The sequence below is a fragment of the Panthera tigris genome, chromosome C1 (assembly GCF_018350195.1).
Source record: "Panthera tigris isolate Pti1 chromosome C1, P.tigris_Pti1_mat1.1, whole genome shotgun sequence".
Taxonomy (NCBI): Eukaryota; Metazoa; Chordata; class Mammalia; order Carnivora; family Felidae; genus Panthera; species Panthera tigris.
Window position 1 is genome coordinate 39,355,292 of NC_056667.1, and position 23,422 is coordinate 39,378,713.

At 36.5% G+C, this 23,422-nt stretch overlaps 2 protein-coding genes across 11 annotated transcripts in view; one reads left to right on the plus strand and one right to left on the minus strand.

Annotated features, from left to right (window-relative positions):
* The window catches only part of LOC102965268 (BEN domain-containing protein 5), a 1,451,018-nt gene that overhangs the window by 1,225,296 nt on the left and 202,300 nt on the right, over window positions 1-23,422 (minus strand). The window lies entirely within an intron of this gene.
* LOC102964495 (60S ribosomal protein L21-like) lies at window positions 3,820-4,359 on the plus strand. The gene has a single exon (XM_042997088.1). The coding sequence runs from the start codon at window positions 3,838-3,840 to the stop codon at window positions 4,318-4,320; it is 483 nt and encodes a 160-aa protein (XP_042853022.1). The 5' UTR covers window positions 3,820-3,837; the 3' UTR covers window positions 4,321-4,359.

Below are 23,422 nucleotides of genomic sequence, written 5' to 3' on the forward strand. Positions count from 1 at the left end.
ATTATGAGCAATTATATACCAACAAATTGGAAGCAATAGAAAATTTGAACAGACGCATAACCAGTAACAAAATTGAATGAAATGTTGCTATTCGCAACAACCTGGATGGACCTTGATGGCATTATGCTAAAAGAAATACAAATACCTCATGATTTCACTTATACATGGAATCTAAAAATAAACAAACCAAACCAAAACAAAACCCAGACTCATTAACAGAGTAAACAGATTATTGACTGCTTTGAGGGAGGATTAAATTGGTGAAGAGGATCAAAAAGTACAAACTTCCAGTTATAAAATAAATAAGCTAGAGAGATGTAATTTATGGCATGTGGAATACAGTCAATAATATGGTATTAGCTTTGTATGATGACTGATGGTAACTAGATTTACTATGATCATTTCTCAATGTGAACAAATGTAAAATCACTATTTTGCACACCTGAACCCAATATAATATTGTATGTTAATTGTACTCCTCCTACCCACCCCCCCAAAAAAGGATAAAGTCAATTATGTTGAAGGACTAAATCAGATTCTACATGGTATTTCATGCCTTATTAATAACAATAGCTAACATACTGATAATAATATACTATGCACGGTACCAGGCACTTTGTGTTTACTACACATTCAGTCTTTAATTCTTAGAATAACCTTTTAAAGTAGGGTTTTTTTCCATTTCAATATATCCAGACCATTTCTCACAAATTTCATTGCTACCAACCTAATTTAAGCCACCATTACCTCTAATATGGATTACTGCAACAGCCTCCTAATAAGTATCTCTGCTTCTACACTTGTCTCTCTTTAGGCCCTTCCCCAGTAAACACTCCAAAATATAAGATCACTCAGGTGACTCCTTCATTCAAAACTTCCATTAGTTCTCCATTTTCTTCAAGGTAAAAGCCAACATCCTTACATATGACATATGCAAAGACCATATGATCTGCCACACCTTCACTTCTACCTCTCTGAACTCATTTCCTACTGTAAACTCTCCCTTACTCCTTTGCTTCAGTCACACAGGCCTGCTTACTGACCCTAGAACTATTTAAGCACAGTCCCACCTCTGAGACTCTAATGCTTCGCTTTGCTTCTCCCAAATTCTTTAGAGCTAACTCTATCTACATTAAGCCTTTGCTCATATCTCACCTTATAAGGGCTCCCCAGCCATCCTATTTAGCATTCAATCTGCCTTTCACCCCATCCCATTACCATCCACTCTTACTACTCTGCCCTACTTTTCTCCCCCATAGCTTCTATAACCTTCTAATGTGCTAAATGACTTATTTTTTGTCTAGTATTTATTATCTTTCTCTTCTAAAAGAACGTAAGTTTTATGAAGGCAAGACCATTATTTTGTTCATGGGTATATCCCAATAACTAACATACCAGCTGATGCATAATATATGTTCAACAACACTTTTTGAGTAAATGATTTTTTCAAATAAGAAAACTGAAACACCAAGGTATGAAGGAATTTGTCAAGATTATACAACTTCTACATGGTGGAGCTGATGATTTAACTCAAATTTGGTTAACTACAAAGCCCATGTTTTTTTCTGCTACACCACATTGCCAGTAAAAGTTTATCAAATACATTTTCTTCAGGAAAAATAATGGCATGTTATAATTTTTAAGATAATTACAGATTATGGATGACTATAAAGAGATATGAGACATCACAAAATTAAAAAGAAGTAAATGAAAGAGTCTCAAGAAAGGATGGAGAGTAAGCCGAAAAAAGTAATCATATTGATAGAATTTCAGGAAGAAAGAGTGTTAACTCTTTAACTTCCAACCAGTACAATAATACTTGCTACAGCAACTCAGACATAGTCATCCAGTGTCACACAGTAAATTCTTGACTTGTTCATTCAATTAATGAATTCTTCAATTTTATCAGGCACACAGTATTTATTGACCAATGTATCCTCAGTATCTCTGTTTGCATGCCATCAACACTTATAGATAAATGCATTCCTGGAAAGCTGTGTCTATTAAACAACTTTTATTTACAAAATTACTTACCCTAGACTGAAATTTGCCTCTATACATTAATTTGAGTTAGGCTTTCTGAATTCATGCAGAAAAATTTCACTCCTTTTCTCCATGAAAGAACTGTAAATACTTAATGATAATCATCATATTCAAGTGAAATTGTCTCTTCTTGAAATTCAACACCTCCAACTCCCTCAACTACTCTTCAAATGTCCTGATCTCCTACTGACTCAGTACCCTGATCACACTTTGGATAAAAGTTCTGGTTTCTCAAGGTCTTATGCCAAGATCTATCCTAATTGACCAACTAAGTATCCTTATCCCTGTTTTATCAAGAAGGCTTTCATTAATAGTATTTTATATCCCACTGTTTGGGCTCTTTTATTTGTAATTTTTGTATTCAGTTCAGTCCCAACTAGCACCTTGACACTGCTTAGGAAGGTAAGTAGAGGAATCATATTTTTGGTGATATGCTAACTATGAATATTTTGAAAATCAAGTGAATGAATTGCAACCTGTCTGGGTGAACCAATAGCTGATGAAGCCTTTAAATATCTTATAGAGAAAGGAAAATCAATTCTTATCAGATACTTTGGGCTTTATCCTTAACCAAGCCAGTTCTGACAAACTGATGTATTTCCAAGGAGTTTTCCAGCTCCAATATTAATTGCCTTTAACTGAGATCATAAAATTTGTGTTTAACATATTGATGATAAAACAAAGAATATATAAGACAAAAATTATCTGTAAGTTATAATCACGTTCAGCAGACTCCCACAAATTGAATCAAGAACAATCCCCCACACTATAAATAATGAAGAAATATTTCTAGAGTAAGAAAATACTGTGCTCCATTATGCTACTTAAAATGTGGAGAGCAGGTCAGCTATGGACAGAGCTGGAGGCCAAATCCAATGTCTATAAGTTAGTCAAACTCACTTTACAGCATACTTTTATAGGTTTATTCAAGGATTTGATAACTCAAGAATAAATTAATGTGCTATCTTCCCACCTTTTTGTCAAGGACTTTTTCCTCATTCCTTTTACACAAACTCTTCTAAAGAAAAGGAAACCAGAACTGAGTCCTACTGCAAACAGACTACCTAAATCTCAAGATGGTACTAGAGTCCCACCTCCATGACATTATCTCTGCAGCATAGGCTAGTGGAAATAGGGATACATTTTTCAGACTCTACTTATTAAAGTTGTATAACTATGGGACAATTATTACCTCTGAGAAATTCTGACTAAAAAAATAGTTTAGATAACAATGCCTAAACCCACAAGAGCCAAGTATCAGAATCCTCTGAAAGTACATGTTAAAATTGATTAATGTTGGCTTTCTTACTTTCCTAAGCTTTTCCTAGCCCACAATGATCAACTGTACTTAACAGCATTTAATCTCTAAACTAATATTTGTCAACTAGCCATAGACCTCATCATTTTTTTCATATTCTTTGTCCTTAGTTTAGCTGTAATTACTTAATTTTTCACAATATTAAACCTTGTCTTCCCAACTATATTGTGAGCTCACTGAGGACAGAGATACTACCTTATTCATTGATAAATCTCCCATAGTTCCTAAAATAAGGGCATATGTTTCATAATCAGATGATGCAAATAATTTTCACAAAGTATCTAATATGACAAAACATTTATTTTTGATCTAGAAAGGTTCAAAATCCAGCTATAATAGTTTAGTCAGGGTTCTCCAGGGAAACAAAATCAATAGGGTCTGTGTGTATGTGAGACAGAGAAAGAGACAGACAGACAGAAAGAGAGAGAGAGAGCTTCCTTTCGGCCAGAACCGCTTTCTTCCAGTAATTCGCCAAAATGACCAACACAAAGGGAAAGAGGAGAGGTACTCGCTATATGTTCTCTAGGGCTTTTAGAAAACATGGAGTTGTTCCTTTGGCAACATACATAAGAATCTACAAGAAAGGTGATATTGTGGACATCAAGGGAATGGGCACTGTTCAAAAAGGAATGCCCCACAAATGTTACCACGGCAAAACTGGAAGAGTCTACAATGTTACCCAGCATGCTGTTGGCATTGTTGTAAACAAACAAGTTAAGGGCAAGATTCTTGCTAAGAGAATTAATGTACGTATCAAGCACATTAAGCACTCAAAGAGCCGAGACAGCTTCCTGAAGCGTGTGAAGGAAAATTATCAGAAAAAGAAGGAAGCCAAGGAGAAAGGTACTTGGGTTCAACTGAAGCGCCAGCCTGCCCCACCCAGAGAAGCACACTTTGTGAGAACCAATGGAAAGGAGCCTGAGCTGTTGGAACCCATTCCCTATGAATTCATGGCGTGATAAATGTAAAAAAAATAAAAGACGTCAAGACTGTAAAAATGTTTCTTTTAATTGAGTAGCAGCGTGGTATTGTCTTCCCCAAAGAAGTATTTAAAGCAAACTTTATATCCGAATTCACTGGGGGATGGCTTTACTCAAATTTTGTGGGTTTTGAGGCATGTGGATGACTCAGTTAAGCATCCAACTTTGGGTCAGGTCATGATCTTGCAGTCCATGAGTTTGAGCCCCGTGTCAGGCTCTGTGCTGACAGCTCAGAGCCTGGATCCTGCTTTGGATTCTGTGTCTCCCTCTCTCTCTGCCCTCCCCTGCTTGTGCTCTCTCTAGAGTCTCAAAAATAAACGTTAAAATATGAAAAAAAAAAAAAAAAGAAAGAAAGAAAGAAAGAAAGAAAGAAAGAAAGAAAGAGAGATTTTAATGAACTGGCTCACAAGACTGTGGAGGTTGGCAAATCCAAAATCTACAGGGTAGATCATCGGGCTTGAAAACTCAGTAAACAGGTAATCTTACAACTTGACTTCAAAGTAAGACTATAGGCAAAGTTCCTTCTTCTTCAGAGGAGTCAGTCCTTTTGTTCTTAAAACCTTCAACTGGTTGAATAAAGTCTACTCACATGATAGAGTATAATCTGCTTTACTCAAAGTCTATAGATTTAAATATTAATCTCATTTAAAAGATTTATCAATAGGCAAAGATAACAGGAGTGAACCAACATTTTAGAATTATTTCCCCTTGACTACACACTTAATAGAGACTTTTGATCTGATGAGTATTAGAAAAAACCTTAGGAGCACCTGGGTGGCTCAGTTGGTTGAGCATCCAACTTTAGCTCAGGTCATGATCTCACAGTTCGTGAGTTCGAGCCCCACATTGGGCTCTGGGCTGACAGCTCAGAGCCTGGAGCCTGACTCCGATGCTGTGTCTCTCTCTCTCTGCCCCTACTCTGCTCACACTCTGTCTCTGTCTCTGTCTCTCTCTCAAAAATAAATAAACATTAAAAATTTTATAAGAAACCTTAGAGTTCATTCTATATAAAAGGAAAATTGGATAGTGTCCAAATGGGAAATGACTTACTTCAGCCTATTACTGTATTAAATCAAGTTGGAGTCAAATTCTGGTTCTCTGATTTCTAACCCAGTCTTATTTCAGATGCTACTCACACAGGCTTGGGCTTCTTTTCATGCCCCAATGTTATTTAAATACTGGCATTCATCCTAGAAAATGCTAAACTAATATAAATCAATTATTACAAAAGAAATTTCTAATTTCCCTTTTTCACTCTTTCTTAAATAATCTTTATTTTTCTAAACATAGCTGTTCTTGAGTACATAATTAGCTCTATCTCTCACTCAGCATAGGAAAATCCTCCCAGAATCCACTACTCTGTGAAGTTTAACGAAGAATCTCAGAAAACAGCTTGATTTTGTCAAATGTGATCAGAAGAAAAGAAAAGCCACATCACTCTCCATCCTTATAGCACTGCTTTTAGTTAAGACTTCATTTCTTACCTAATTGTTTTACCTGTTACTTGGGTCTATGCCACTAACCTAGCATCCATATTGCTGCCAGAGTAATCTTTCTAAAATGTAAACCTAACCACACCACTCTCCTCTTTAATTCTGTGCTCAATAGCTCACTCAGCAAAATACTCAAAGCTGTCATTATCTTTATTTCTAGCCTCATCTACCACAATATGTCCAATATTCCCCAAACTCCAGCCAGCCAGTCTTGCCAAAAAGTTTACTTTATTCCAAACACTTTACACTAGTTCGTCAGTGTTTTTCACTTGTTCCACTTCTTTAAAATTATCTGAATTTCAAATAAATTAAATTTGGAGGGATATTAATATACTGGATATTATATTGTTTAAAAAAAGATATTTTGGGGAAAAAGATATTTTGACTTCTGATCAGGATAACTCAGTATCTTCATATTTTATATACTCTTTCTGCTCCAAATATATAGCAATTATACAACCACAAAGATATACCCAAGTTTAAAAAAATAAGAACATTTCCATGGACCAGAAATGAAAGAAGTCAAGAATGAATATAGGTAGAAGCTATGAACCTACTGGGCTCCAGATTAAGACATAGGGCAAGATGACAGTTTTGTTCTATTAATTAAAGGAAGAGGTCTGTTAGACTGCAGTGGCTCTAATGCTTTAGTAGCCTATTTAAGCAAGTAAAAATCTATGACTGTAATGCATCAAGGTTAATAAATCTAAACTTGAGGACAAACCAAACACAAACAGCCAACTAGGCTTTCCCACTTAGACTATAGCCAATCAAATAATTTTCTTGCTTTGTTTCCGCATGTTCTCCATAAAAATCTTCCTCCTATCTCCTGTCCATGGAGTGCTTCTAACTACTTCTGGTTTGGCACTGCCCAGTTAGAATGAAGTTTTGCTCAAATCAACCCTTATGATTTTTAATATACCTCAGTTCATCTTTTAACTGTTCTTATGGTGGTGAAAGCAATTAAATTGTTTCACCATGGGTGATGGACTAAACTAAGTCTTTCAGTCTAAGTCAGACTGTAGGATGGAGTTCAGTGACATGTGAAAGAAAGCTAAGGAACTATTGCTACCTACTGCCTCAGGTCTCAATAGAAGATAAAAGCAGTCTCCTGTACAGTACCAGTTTTCTTCTACCTTGGTGATCAGATCTTTGATACTCCAGTATCAGTGCTAGACAGAAGCCTCAAAATGCCATCATAATTTTTGGTTTTAATTGGATATCCTGTGAAATCAGAAAGAGGCAAGCAAAAAGGACGGGGTGAGCACAGGAGAAAAGGAATTAAACAAAACTATTTCCCTCTAAATTTAACTTTATAGACAAAAACAAAAACAAAAACAAATACTAACAAATAAAAACAAAAGAAAAAAGCTAACAGTGAGGAAGGCAGCTCACAAGTGGATAATCTTTGAAACACATAAGTTTAGGATTTAGAATACTCATTCCCATACAAATAAAGGATTACTTTTATATCACTTCTATTAAACATGACACTTGAGATCATGGACAATGCAGTAAAACAAGAAAAAAAAGCACAAGAATTAGAAAAGAAGAGGCAAAGCTATCCTTATTTGCAAATATATAGCATTTTTATTTACATAGAAAATATGTAAGATTCTATAATTATCAGAATTAGTAAGGCTGTTTGGCATGTTTACTAGATGAAAAAACATCAACATATAAAATTCATTAGCATTTCCATACATTAGTAAAAATAAGTTAAAAATACACCAAAAAAGTATTCATCCAGAATAGCAATAAAAACTATAAAATACTTTTTAAAATTATACTAACAAAAGATTGAGAAACCTCTAGAATAAAATTAAAAAGAGCATTTTTTAAAAAGATCTGAACATATCATATGTTTTCACTCATATGTGGAACTTGAGAAACTTAACAGAAGACCATGTGGGAAGGGAAGGGGAAAAATAGTTTCAAACAGAAAGACAGGCAAACCATAAGAGACTCTTAAATACAGACAGCAAACTGAGGGTTGATAGGGGCATTAAGGAAGTGGGGAGAATGGGTAATGGGCTTTGAGGAGGGCCCTTGTTAGGATGAACACTGGATGTTGTATGTAAGAGATGAACCACAGGAATCTACCCCCAAAACCAAGAGCACACTGTACACACTGTATGCTAGCCAATTTTACAATAAATTATATTTTAAAAATAAAATAAAAAATAAAAAGACCTGAAGAAATGGAGAACACATACAAGATATGCTTATATTTATAAAATGAAAAACTCAACATGCAAAATAATTTATAATGTCAATGCTACTACAGTCAGAACTACAGCAAAGGTTTTTCCCCCAGAATTTAAAAAGTTTACCCCAAAATTAATATTAAAATATAGATGAAAAACAGGATAATTTTACCCAAAGCATTTTTTTCAAGAATAAGGTAGGAAGACTCAACATAATAGCTATTATGAATTATTTTAGGAATACAGTAATTCATACACTAAGGCATTACTGCACAGGGACAGTCAAATAAAACAATAGAAAAAAAGTAGATGCAAAATGGAAAGGCATATATGAAACTTTATGTGTAACAGACATGGCATTACAAAATAGGGGAAATGATGAACTATTTACTCAGTAGTGCTGGAAAAATTAACTATGCATATTGGGGAAAATTAGATCCTTATCTCATACTACATGTAAAAATCAATTCCATGTGAATTCAAGCACAAAATACACAAAGAAAACTTTACTTATTTTCAAAATTAACATAATCTTGATTTAGGAAAGTACTCATTTGACAAGACATGAAAAGCATAAATCCAAAAAAAGGCTAGATAAATCTGGTTATATTAGCATTTTGAATTTTTGCTCAAAGGTATTTGCCATAAACAAATATAGAATGTAAAATAGAAGAATATCAAGACTATCTGAAGAAATCCTTGAATTAGTAAAATAAGTCTAACAATACAATTTTAAATGCAATGTGTAAATGAGAAGGTAATTCACAGAAGAAATCTGAAATACCAATAAATATATGAGAGTTCATAAGGAGACATGTAATTGAAAATGAAAACCACAATGATATACCATATAATATGCATCAGATTCGCAAAAATATAAAAAACCTGACAACACTAAGTACAAAAATAGCAGAGAAATGAGAACTCTCATAAACAACTGATAGCAAGTATATTACAATGACCTAAGTGAGTGCTTTAGCAGTAAACAGAAGATGTTGCTATCTTTTAACTCAGCAATTGCATCTCTAGACATATGGGAAATTTTGGCACATGTAGAATTATTAAAAAAATATATATCTGGGGTACCTGGGTGGCTCAGTCAGTTAAGTGGCTGACTCTTGATTTGGGCTCAGGTCATGATCTCACAGTTCATTAGTTTGAGCCCCACATTGGGCTCTGCCTGACAGCCCAGATCCTGCTTGGGATTCTTCTTCTCTCTCTGCCCCTCCACCACTTGTGCTCTGTCTCGCAAAATAAATAAATAAATAAACACGCTTAAAAAAAAAAAAAAGAGGGACACCTGGGTGGCTCAGTTGGTTGAGTGTCCAAATTCAGCTCAGGTCATGATCTCGCGGTTTGGGGTTTCCAGCCCCATGTCCGGCTCTGCGCTGACAGCTCAGAGTCTGGAGCCCGCATCAGATTCTGTGCCTCCCTCTCTCTGCCCCTCCCCTGCTCATGCTCTGTCTCTCTCTCTTTCAAAAAACAAAAAACAACATTAAAAAAAATTTTTTTAGAAAAGAAATTATCCACTACTGGGAGATTAAAAAAATTAGAGAATAGTCACAATTGAATACTATACAATAGTTAAATTAGCTAAAATTACATGTTTTAACAGGAACAAAACTTATATACCTAATTTGAAGAGCAAATGCAAGCTGGAGAATGATATATACAAAATGATATAAATTGTTTATAACTACAAACGTGTAAGAATAGGTTAAAGGAGTTATGAATATGTCAAAGATAAAATTCAGGAAAACTATTACTTCTGGGAAGGAAGAAAGAGATGTAAAATTACTAATAACAAATGGAGAATTCCCAAAAAACTATGTGAAGCAAGCATGGCAACATTTTAATTTGCAATAAGACTTATTAAAGGATTAAAAATAAGAGATTTATAAATATTGCTATAAAAAGATAGCCACAATATATTAAGCATAAGACTTATTAAGTGTATTTTTTAAATTCTTGGCAGAAAAACAAGTCAAAGTAAGATTAAGTTTAAATATATTTTGAAATAAACCCTCCACCCTACTCTTCCATCCTTCTTCATAGGTGAAAATCCTTGTTGCAGAATTTCTTCTGGCCCTGTATCTCTGCAATGTTACTCTATCTGCCTAGAATTCTTCAAGTATTTGAGTTAGCTGGAAACTTTATACATCTCCATAAATATTCAGCTGAAATGTCAGCTCTTTTAGATAGCCTTTCTCAATGTTAATAACCCACCCCAATTAGTTTCCTGCTGTAACTCTTAGAACTATGTCCCTACCTCTATCATGTGTTTTAATCATCCATTTACATGTCTGTGAGCTCTCATAAGAATCATGTCTGATTCTTTTCCACAACATCAGAAGAACCTAGCACATGCTGGCACATTACAGGCTCTCAGCCAATGCTTATTAATACATGATAAATGAACCAGAACTACTGAAAGAACGTGGCTATCCCTGTCAATCAGTCCTAGCCTGTAGGCATAAAATCCAGATGTCTGGAATCCTGTCATCACAAAGTGTCATTCAAGGGCATACACTAGAGAAATCCATTTATCCCTTCCTCACCTCTTGCCTCATTCTTTGTTGTCCCCAGCCTATTCAGGTCATGCCGCCTGCCTCCTGCTCTTCTAAGTACTTCTAAATCAGAGATTTAAAGGCCTCAAAAAAGTACCAGAAACCTTCTCATAACAATCCTATCACTTCTCCCAGGTCAGCCTGTACCCTAGAGGTAGCACAGCCTTACAATCTGAAATTTAAGTCAGATGATCTACTCCTGTTTCTGTAAGTGTCACAGGCTATTTGAATTAGGTGGCACCTCTGGGTTCAAAGACTTCACAGCTAACATGACTGGGATTTCCTGTGTGGAAGAGACCAGTTCTTCTGATACACCAAAACCACATGAAGACTGGTAGTTACAGGGCCACAAAAGCCTCATCTTGGAGGAGCCAGCACTGTTTGCAGCTGTGCTTCTTCATTTCCCACATCATTTGGTCCAACATACTTCACATAATAATAGAATTAGGAATAGCTCACTGTTATATAACACTTATTATGTGATATATTTATATCACATAAATATACACACATACATGCACACATGCATTCAATCTTTACAACAGAACAAATGATGCTGGTTCTATTATCACCCACCTTTTATTAATGAGAAAAGTGAAACACTTTTTTTTTTTTTTAATTTTTTTTTTCAACGTTTTTTATTTATTTTTGGGACAGAGAGAGACAGAGCATGAACGGGGGAGGGGCAGAGAGAGAGGGAGACACAGAATCGGAAACAGGCTCCAGGCTCCGAGCCATCAGCCCAGAGCCTGACGCGGGGCTCGAACTCACGGACCGCGAGATTGTGACCTGGCTGAAGTCGGACGCTTAACCGACTGCGCCACCCAGGTGCCCCGAAACACTTTTTTTTAATTTACCCTGCATCACATAGCTTGGAATTAAGTGGTAGGGCTATGTGTACTCTTCCCAAAATGCTATATATTAAGTCAAAAGAATTGTCATTACTTTCAACAGGTTGTATACATACCTAAGCTGTCATTTCTCCCCATATAGAAAGGAAAAATAAAAAGTACAATGAAAAAAGGAGTCTGCAAAATAGAATCATAACATATCAGAACTAGAACAACAGAAATGCTATATACACTTTTAACAAATTAACTAAGGCCCTAAAGGGGAAAGTGGCCTAGCCAAGGTCACATCATGGTGGGAAACCATGCATCATTAGGTCATTAGAATGTTCTTTAACATACCTTACTTTGAAGATCACTTTACTGCTTTTAGTAGGAGACAGTCTTTGATTCTTGTCTTAAAATCTGTCACAGTTTTAGTAAATGTCACTTCAGGTAACTGGACAAGCTGTCTCTTTTGATGCACATCTAGGGGTTCAAGTGTATTTATTACAAGCTAGGTGTCATAGCAACCTCACGAAGCTGTCTTCTTTCTAAAACTAGCAACCCAATGCTTTATATGTGATGCTAGGATAACTCGAGTTGACAAACTGAAGTAAGTCATTCCAGAGACTTAACCTAGGTATCAAAATATTATATGGAAAAAAACAATTTTTAAAGGTAAAAGATTGTCAAACCACCTGGAAAATTAAAGTCAAATAATGAACCTTAATGTGTACAATTATTTAATGGAAGAAATCAAATAAATAAATAAATGGAAAGATATTCATATTCATGGATGAGAAGACAATACTGTCCAGATGATAGTTCCTCTCAAATTAATCTATAGATTCAATGCAATCCTAGTCAAAATCCCAGCAAGCTACTTTCTGTTTGCCAACAAACTTATTCTAAAGTTTATATGGAGATGCAGAAGACACAGAATAGCCAACACAATTGAAAGAAAAGGACAAAGTTGGAAGACTTAGATTACTTGACTTCAAAATTTACTATAAAGCTACAGTAATCAACACATTGTGTTATTGACAAGAGTAGACAAACAGATCAATGCAACAGATCAAGGAGTCTGAAAATAGACCTTTGGGCAACTAATCTTTGACAAAGGAGCAAAGGGAAAAAAAAAACAGTGTTTTCCAGCAGTCTTTTCAACAAATGGGTATTGGAACAACTAGACATCCACAGGCAAAAAAATCATTCTAGACAAAGACATTACACTCTTCACCGAAATTAACAAAAAATGGGTTATATACATAAATATAAAACACAAAACTATAAAATTCCTAGAAGATATAATTGGAGAAAACCTAAGTGACATTAGGTATGGTGATGACCTTTTTTTTTTAATATTTATTTATTTTTGAGAGACAGAGACAGAGAGTGAGCAGGGAAGGGCAGAGAGAGAGGGAGACACAATCAGAAGCAGACTCCTGGTTCTGAGCTGTCAGCAAAGAGCCCGATGCGGGGCTCGAACTCACTAAATGTGAGACCACGACCTGAGCTGAAGTCGGCCGCTTAATCAACTGAGCCACCCAGGCACCCCGGGTATGGTAATGACTTTTAAGATCAATCCATGGCACAATCTCTGAAAGAAAGAACTGATGAACTGGAACTCATTAAAATTAAAAACTTCTGGGGGGAAAAGAAACTTCTCTGCAAAAGACAATGTGAAGAGAATGAAAAGACCAGCAACAGATTGGGAAAAAATATTTGCAAAAGACATGTGATAAAGGACTGTTACCTAAAATATACAAACAACTCTTGAAACTCAACAATAATGAAATGAACAACCTTATTAAAAACTGGGCCAAGGACCTGAACAAACACCTCACCAAAGGTATACAGGTCCCACATAAACATATGAAATGATACTAAAAATCATATGTTATTAGGGATCTGCAAAGTAAAACAATGAGATATTACTACATACCTACTAGAATAACCTAAATCCAGAACACTAACAACACCAAACACTGCTGAAGATTGGAAGAAGGGGAACTCCCATTCACTGCTGGTGGGAATGCAAGGGCATACAGCCACTTCAAAAGACAATTTGGCAGTTTCTTACCCACTCCTCTTACCAAATGATCCAGCAATTACACTCCTTGGTATTTACCCAAAGGAGTTAAAAACTTAACATCCACACAAAAATATGACCATGAATGTTTATATAGCAGCTTTATTCATAACGGCCCAAACTTGAAAGCAACCAAGACATCCATCAGTACATGAATGGGTTAATAAACTGTAGTACATCCAGACAATGGAATGTTATTCAGCACTAAAATTAAATGAGCTATTAAGTCATGAAAAGACATAAGAGGAACCTTAAATGCATACTAATAAATGGAAAAAAGCCAATCTGCAAAGTCTAAATTCTATATGATTCCAACAATGTAACATTCTGGAAAAGACAAAACTATGAAGACAATAAAAAGATCAATGGTTCTCAGGAGCTGAGGAGGGAGGGATGAATAGACACAAAACAGGATTTTTAGGACAGTGAAACTACTTTCTGTAATACTATAATGATGGATACATGTCATTATATATTTGTCCACAGCCAGAGAACATACAACACCGAGAGTGAACACTAACAAAAACTATGGATGTTTGGTGATAAATATGTAGCAACATAGGTTTGATTATAACAAATGTACCATTCTGGTGTAGAATTCTGATAGTAAGTGGTATAGAATGTATGTTTGTGTCCCCCAATCCCCTAAATTCCTATGATGAAACTTAATTCCCAATGTGACAGTATTTGGAGACAGAGTTTTGGCGAAGTAACTGGCTCTGTCCTCATGAACAGAATTAGTGTTCTTATAAAAGAGACCCTACTGAGTTCTCTCATCCCTTCTGCCTTGTGAGGCTACAGCAAAAAGATGGCATCTATGAACCAGCAAGTTGTTCCTCCTTAGACACTATATCCCCTGGTGCTTTCATCTTGGACTTTCTAGCCTCCAGACCTGTGGAAAATGCATTTCTGTTGTTTATAAAACATTCAGACTATGGTATTATTATAATAGCAGCCAGAATGGACTAAGACAGAGGGAGAAGTTGTGTATATGTGCACGCAGAAAGTATAGCAGAAATCTCATTGCCTTCTGCTAAACTTTTTTATGAATCTAAAAAACTAATCTAAAAAATTAAGTCCATTAAAAAGCTATCAAAACCCACAGAATTTTATACTACAAAGAGTTTACCTGAATGTATACAAATTTTTAAAAACTCAGAAGATAGGGGAACCCAGGATAGAATACAGAATGAAAAAATAATATGACTATATTAAGAATGCATGACATAACATTGCTGATGAGGCTGGTGCTGACCTAAGCAATGCTGGAAAAGAGAACAGACTATAAGTCTGAAGAAAAAAGAAAATGCACACAAACACTGTACTCTTCTTGGTAAAATTGTTTCCCACGGGGATACAGGTTAACAATTTTGAAACTTCTGTACAAGTATACTTATATTAAACAAATGAGTAAATGGATGGCAGATGGTAGGAGCCAGGTTTCCCTCTGTTGGAGGAGGACACAAGCATGGAGAGAAGACTAAAATAAACCATGTGATACTAAATAAGAATTTAAGACATCAGCATGAACTAATGTTCATCTTAATATAGATACAGATGTACAAATAAAGAAATATAGGTATACATATGTTAGTATATGTACATTTATTTCTAAGCTCTGTCCACTGATGGGGCCTAGAAGCAATGTGACCCCAGTAAGAAAAAGCATACCCAGCATGCAGATCTTGCTTTGTAATACCATTGTCGTATAAAAGGAACCAGGATTTCTTGGAGTAATGGCTGATTCAAGTGTTGGGACAGGAAATATACAAAATGAGCATGGAGTATCTCCTAGTGCCAGAAAATAAGGAAGTGCTCAAAAAACAAATGAGGGTAAGTAGAAGGGACACAGGAACCAACTAAAAGAGGTCCCAACAGCCAAAGCAGGAACAATTTGAATAACCAAATAAAGTAGTATTGGATTATAACCCAAAATGTAAACTAAATACTTATAGGTTCACATAGAGATAAATAAATGAATAAACAAATAGGGAGAAGAGAATTCTAAATAATTTGTACTTACTATGCAGAATTCTAAATAATTTGTACTTACTCCACCCTAAAGCAGGTAGAGCATAACTCTCCATTCTTTATGTGTGGGTTGCCCATAGTGACCTTCCAAAGAGTACAGCATAAAATTTTTAGGGGAAACAAGTTACTTTATAGAGAAGAATCTAGACAAACATTAGCTCATCAACATCATATTTAATAGTATGCACTCTTCATATGTGAAGAGAATAGCTCTTTACCTCTCTGTATCTTCTTCCCCAAAACCAATAACCCCCATCTAATTACAAGAAAAACATCAGACAAATTCAAATTGAGGCATATTCTAAAAAATGCCTAGCGACTATTCCTCAAAATTGTCAAGGTCATCAAAAATAAGGAAAGACTGACAAATTCTCTTGGTCTTGATTTGCATAATGGAACATGATGACAAAAATAACTTGTTATCCTCAACAGGATTCTGAGACAGAAAAAAATAGTAAAAACTAAGAGAATATGAATAATGTATGGACTATAGTGAATAATAATGTATCAATGTTGGTTGATTAATTATAACAAATGTAGTATACTAATGTAAGATATTAACTATGGAGAAACTGGGAACGGATATAAAAACATATGTCCCTATCTTTGCAATTTCTCTGTAAATTTAAAACTATTTTAGGTGGAAATAACTCAAATGTCCATCAACAGATGAATGGATTGAAAATGTGGTATATCCATGTGATGGAATATGTTTAAAGCCCTGAAAAACAGTAAGATACTGATACATGCTAAAACACAGATAAATCTTTAAACAATCATTCGGGGTAAAGAAGCCAAACACAGAAGTTCACGTATGTTCTTCATTTATGTGAAATACTCAGAATAGGTAAATCTATAGTGACAGATAGTAGATCAGTGTTTGCCAGAGGCTGCAGGGATGGGGAGGGAGTGTGGAAGTTTACAAAAAATGAAAAGTAATTACTTAATGAGCAGGAGAATTCCTTTAGGGGAGATAAAAATATTTTGGAACTAGATAGAGGTGATAGTTTCACAGCACTCTAAAAGTAATAAACGTCACTGATTGTACAATTTAAAATGGTTAATTTTATGTTTCTGACTTTAAAACACAATTTATTGGGGCACCAGGGTGGTTCAATTGGTTACCCATCCACCTCTTGGTTTTGGTTCAGGTCATGATCTCATGGTTCATGGGTTCAAGACCCATGACAGGATCCACCCTGCATGGAGCCTCCTTGTAATTCCCTCTCCCTCTCTTTCTGACCTTCCCCTGCTTGTGTGTGCTCCCTCTCTCAAATAAATGTTTTTTTTTAATTAAAAAACAAAACAAAGTTTATCAATGTAAAGAAATCTAAAACTATTTTATTTTTTAACGTTTATTTATTTTGAGAGAGAGAGAGAGAGAGAGAGAGAGAGAGAGAGAGAGTGTGTGTGTGTGTGTGTGTGTGTGTGTGTGCACGCACACAGGAGGGGTAGAGAGAGAGAATCTTAAGCAGGCTCTGAGCTGTCAGCATGGAGCCTGACACAGGGCTCAAACTCACAAACCGTGAGATCACGACATGAGCTGAAATCAAGAGTTGGACGATTAACCAACTGAGCCACCAGGCACCCCTAAAACTATTTTCAATAAAAACTTTCTTTTTAAAAGTAGAAAGCTGTAGTACTTTTTTCTTACTCATTGTAACAATCAATATAGATACCACTTTCTTGCAAAACATTTATTTATTTATTTACTTACTTATTCTTGAGCAAGAGAGAGAAGGGAAGGGGCAAAAAGAGAGAGAGAGAAAGAGAGAGAGAGAGAGAGAGAGAGAGAGAGAGAGAGAGAGAGAGAGAGAGAGAATATCCCAGGAAGGCTCCACACTATCAGCGCAGAGCCCAACACAGACTCACAAACTGTGAGATCATGACCTGAGCTAAAATCAAGAATCAGATGCTTAACTGACTAAGCCACCCATGTGCCCCTCTTGCAAAACTATTTGTTTTGCAAGTAATCTTAAGTAATCTAGTATAGAAGTTAAATCATGAACATGAGGCAATATATCTATGCAAAGCTATGTCATGACAGTGAGAGGTCTAAGAAGTCATAGCATCTGAGAAAAAACTCAGTGAAATGATCCCTAATCTAATAGGCAAAGGAACTGTATTCAAGTCCTGTTCTGGCTCCTAATTAGCTCTCTGACGTTGGTCAATTCTGTTCTCCTTTGTGGACCCCAAATTTTTTCACATTTAAAAATGAAGATTATGCAACTAAATGATCTCAGTTCTAACTTTCTGTAGTTCTTACTGGAAAAGAATATCTTTTCTTCTACTTTGATTTGATTATCTATCATGCCTGCAGGAATTCTGCAATCAGAGCCTATGCGAGCTGCCTAGTTATCTGATTACAAGTAAAGGAAGGTGACACTCAGAGCCTAATGTGGGGAAAGGTGGGAAGAAATAGACATTCTCATAAACCACTGGTAGGAGTATAAACCAGTACCATCATTCAAGAGAGTCAGTGGCAATATATAACTAAATATAAAAATAAGCATATTTTTTGACTCTGCAACCCTGTGTCTAGAAACATACAAGGAGACAAATGCATGGAGCTAAATACACAAAAAAGCATATAATGGTCATGAGTAACAAATAGCATAAATGTCCTTGAATAAGAAACAATTTATGAGACACAAGAGTATAATACAACACAGCCATTAAAAATAAGATTTATCAACAATTATAGACATGTAGGGGCCCCTAGGAGGTTCAGTTGGTTAAGCATCTGATTCTTGATTTTGGCTCAGGTCATGATCTCATGGTTTGTGGAACTGATCCCCACATTGGGCTCCACCCTAAAAGCTTGGGACAGAATCTCTCTCCTTCCCTCTCTCTGCCCCTCCCCCACTTGTACTCTCTCTCCCTCTCTTAAAGTAGACATTAAAAAACTATAATTATAATTATAATCATGTATACATCTATATTATATTATTGAGTGTGGAAAAAAAACAGCTTCAAAACAAAAGGAAAGGGCAATACAACACAATGTTTAAGACCTCAGACTCTTCAATCAGATAGTCCTGATTTTTAATCTATAATCGTCCACTTAACTAGTTCAGTGACATTGAGCAAGTCACTTAACCATCCTAGGGCTCAGGGCCCTCAACTGTAAAATAAAGGCAACAATGTTAGCTACCTACTAAGATTGCTATAAAGATCAAATAAAACAGGCAAGCAATATTTCTATGTGCCTGTAATATAAGTTCACTAATTTAAATTTTACCAATGTTCATTATCAAGTCATCAAATCAAATTGTCAAAATGCTACTTATTCACATATAATACAATCTAATATAGTTATACATAAATATGCAAATGGAGATATCTACAAGGATGTACACCAAAACATTATCTAAGTATGGGTTTGGGGGTCATAGCTTATTCTTTTTATTTTGAAATTTCTGAAAGAATTATAGAATTCCCCACCAAAAAATTTATTTTATAATACATAAAGCTATAACTAAATGTTAACTGTTATTTTGCCTCAATTATAATTAACATTTGTCTACATTTCCCACCCAAGTATATGCTTCTTGAAGGAAGTAACTAATTCATCATATTATAGATGTTTACTGTATCACTGTCTTATATAAAGCCTTCAATCCTATAATCACTACAATAAATAATCTTTCCAAATATGAGGATTATTTTAAAAGCCCACAAGATTTAAGGATACTACATTGTAATGAAAAGGGTAAGAGTTCTGGAGTTGGTGAGATTTGGATCAAATCACCATTCTGATCCTTAATGGCCAACTGGCTTTGGGCAAAATACATATACTGAACATATATTGTACATTACAAAGAAGAGTAAGACAAGGTCCATTCTCTGACAGAGGGTAGAGTAAAGTGAGAGAAACAGATATAAAAACCAATGACAATACAGAGTCCTAGAGTATGGTACAGTACTCATAGAGTACTGGGATCAGGAAGCTGTTGGAAGCTTTGAGGAAGAAATGATCACTTCTGTCTAGGAAGAGTCAGCAATATTTCCCTCAGATCTTGAAGAACCAAGTCCAGAAAAATAACATCTCTATATTGTCCCCAGCCTATCTTTCATCACCTGCAATAACATTCTAAACTAGTTTTCCCAACTCTTATTCTAATAACTATTCCAATGTGTTTTCCAGCAGTAGCCAGACTTACCTCCTTAAACAATTGGTGATCTGGTATAGAAAAGATATACTTAAATGCAAGCACAGGGAATACTAAAAATTCTTTCATTAGATTATTAAATTGATTTATAGTTGTCTAAAAAAAACAGGTATTTTTAACTCTTAGTTTCTCAAAAACTAACACTGCATAGATTCAGTAACTGGTTGTTTCTAATGTTTCTTTGGGTGATATAATTGTATAGGCATGGAAGTAATCTCTTCCATAGTGCATATTAACATACAAAAAAGCAGAGAGGAAATCCTGGTGAGAGTTGGGGGTTTTCATGATTATCCTTTTAAAGTGCAAGACAGAATTAATTTTGTATATTCCCAGTCACATAATAGTGGAATGAGAATAAAACATTAAATCAGAAGAGGAAAGGAAGAAAGGGAGAAACAGAGGGAGGAAGGAAGGGAGGAAAGGAGGCAAGGGAAAGGAAGGAAAGATAGAAAAAGGGAGGAAGGAAGGAAACGTAAATAGAATATATACTCATCCTATATAGAACCCCTCAGTGATTTTAAGATTAAAATCTGAAATAATCCAAAATCTTTAATTCTACTGAAAAGGCCTTATATGATGAGGGCCCTCCCTCACCTTCTGGCTTCATATTGAGCTACTATTCTCCAAGTGCACTACATGTCGTCTCTGGGCTTTTTCTTTTTTAACAGATGTTTTTCCCTCTGTCTGAATTACTCTTCCTCACTGCTCCTCACATGAATAATTCCCACTCATCCCAAGATTCAGTATAAGGACCTGGGAAGATGGCAGCGTAGGAGGACACTGGGCTCACCTCGTCCTGCTGATCGCTTAGATTCCACCCACATCTGCCTAAATAACCCAGAAAACCGCCAGAAGCCTAGCAGAACGGACTCTCTGGAGCCAAGCGAGGTAAGAGGCCCACGGAAGAGGGTAGGAAAGGCGGAGAGGTGGTGTGTACCACATGAACTGGCGAGAGGGGGCTGGGGCGGTAGAGGGGCAGCCCACCCAGCAAGGCAGAGACCCTTGCAAAAGCGGAGGGGCCAGGCTGCATGAGTTCTGACAGCCAGTGGGACTTAACATCTGGAATGTTAAAAGTCAACAACCCTGCTCTTGGAGAGCAGGGAGGGCAAGAGGACGCCAGGAGGGAGAATTGTTGAGCCCCGGAAGACAGTGTTCAGCTCAGGGGTGAACAAAGGCGCTGGCAAGCACCAACTCCCTCTCCCATCCCCCAGCCAAAATCCAAAGGGAACCAGTTCCCGTCACCAAACTTGCTTGAACAGCGCAAACACCCAAGGCTGTGCTTCTGTGGATCCATTCCTCCGACAGGTCTGTGTCCCTCCCGGTGTTGCAGAGCCCCTCCCACAGGGGACCACCAACCACAAAGCTAGCTAAGCCTGCCCCTCCCACCACTGTGCACCTTGTAGATCCACCCCAGCTAATATACCAGATCCCATCGAAGCACCACCACAAGCCTGGCAGTGTACAAGTAGCACAGTGAGTCCTGGCCCTTGGAGAGGGGAAGATAAGGTACACACCAGTCTGACTGTGGCCCCAGCAGTGGGCTGGGGTTAGACATCAGGTCAGACTGTGGCCCCACCCACCAACACAAGTTACTCTGGACAGCATAGGGGAAGTGCCCTGCAGTTTGGGGCCACCACATGGACTACCCAAAATGAAAAAATGGAAGAATTCTCCTCAAAAGAAACTCCAGGAAGTAGTGACAGCTAAGGAATTGATCAAAACCGATTTAAGCAATATAATGCGATTTTAGGATAATAGTCATAAAATTAATTGCTAGGCTTGAAAAAGCACAGAGGACAGCACAGAATCTATTGCTACAGAGATCAAGGGACTAAGAAATAGTCATGAGGAGCTGAAAAATGCTCTAAATGAGGTGCAAAATAAAATGGAGGTGGCCATAGCACGGATTGAAGAGGCAGAGAATAGGTGAATTAGAAGATAAAATTATGGAAAAAGAGGAGGCTGAGAAAAAGAGAGAAAAAAAAATCAAGGAGTATGAGGAAAGGATTAGAGAACTAAGTGATGCAATCAAACGGAACAATATCCGTATCATAGGAATTCCAGAAGAAAAAGAGAGAGAGAAAGGGGCTGAAGGTGTATTTGAACAAATCATAGCTGAGAACGTCCCTGATCTGGGGAAGGAAAAAGGCATTGAAATCCAAGAGGCACAGAGAACTCCCTTCAGATGTAACTTGAATCGATCTTCTGTACGACACATCATAGTGAAAGTGGCAAATTACAAGGATAAAGAGAAAATTCTAAAAGTAGCTAGGGATAAACAGGTTCTAACTTACAAAGGTAGACAGACACATAAGGGTAGTAGCAGAACTATCTACTGAAACTAGGCAGGCCAGAAGGGAATGGCAGCAAATCTTCAATGTGATGAACAGAAAAAATATGCAGCCGAGAATACTTAATCTAGCAAGTCTGATATTCAGAATAGAAGGAGAGAAAAAGGTTTGCCCAAAGAAACAAAAACTGAAGGAATTCATCACCACTAAACCAGCCCAACAAGAGATTCTAAGAGGGACTCTATGAGTAAAATGTTGCAAGGACCACAAAGTACCAGAGATATCACTATAACCATGAAAACTACAGATATCACAATGACTCTAAACTCATATCTGTCTATAATAACACTGAATGTAAATGGACTAAATCCTCCAACAAAATGACACAGGGTATCAGAATGGGAAAAAAAAAAAAAAAAGACCCATCTATTTGCGGTCTACAAGAGACTCTTTTTATTTTTTTTTTAATTTTTTTTAACGTTTTATTTATTTTTGAGACAGAGAGAGACAGAGCATGAACGGAGGAGGGGCAGAGAGAGAGGGAGACACAGAATCGGAAGCAGGCTCCAGGCTCTGAGCCATCAGCCCAGAGCCCGACGCGGGACTTGAACTCACGGACCGCGAGATCGTGACCTGAGCTAAAGTCGGCCGCTTAACCAACTGAGCCACCCAGGAGCCCCAAGAGACTCTTTTTAGACCTGAGGACACCTTCAGATTGAGAGTGAGGGGATGGAGAAGTATCTATCATGCTAATGGGAGTCAAAAGAAAGCTGGAGTAGCCATACTTATATCAGACAATCTGGACTTTACATTAAAGGCTGTGTAACAAGAGATAAAGAAGGGGATTATATAATAATTCCAGGGTCTATCTATCAGGAAGAGCTAACAATTATAAATGTCTATGTGCCAAATATGAGAGCCCCCAAATATATAAAACAATCAAAAACATAAGCAACCTTATTGATAAGAATGTGATAATTGCAGGGGACTTTAATACCCCACTTACAACAATGGACAGATCATCTAGGCATAGGATTAATAAAGAAACAAGGGCCCTGAATGATACATTGGATCAGATGGACTTAACAGGTATATTTAGAACTCTGCATCCCAAAGCAAAAGAATATACTTTCTTCTCAAGTGCACATGGAACATTCTCCAAGACACATCACATACTGGGTCACAAAACAGCACTTCATAAGTATACAAGAATTGAGATCATACCATGCACACTTGCAGACCACAATGCTATGAAACTTGAAATCAACCACAGGAAAAAGCATGGAAAACCTCCAAAAGCATGGAGGTTAAAGAACACCCTACTAAAGAATGAATGGGTCAACCAGGCAATTAGAGAAGAAATTCAAAAATAGATGGAAACAAATGAAAATGAAAATA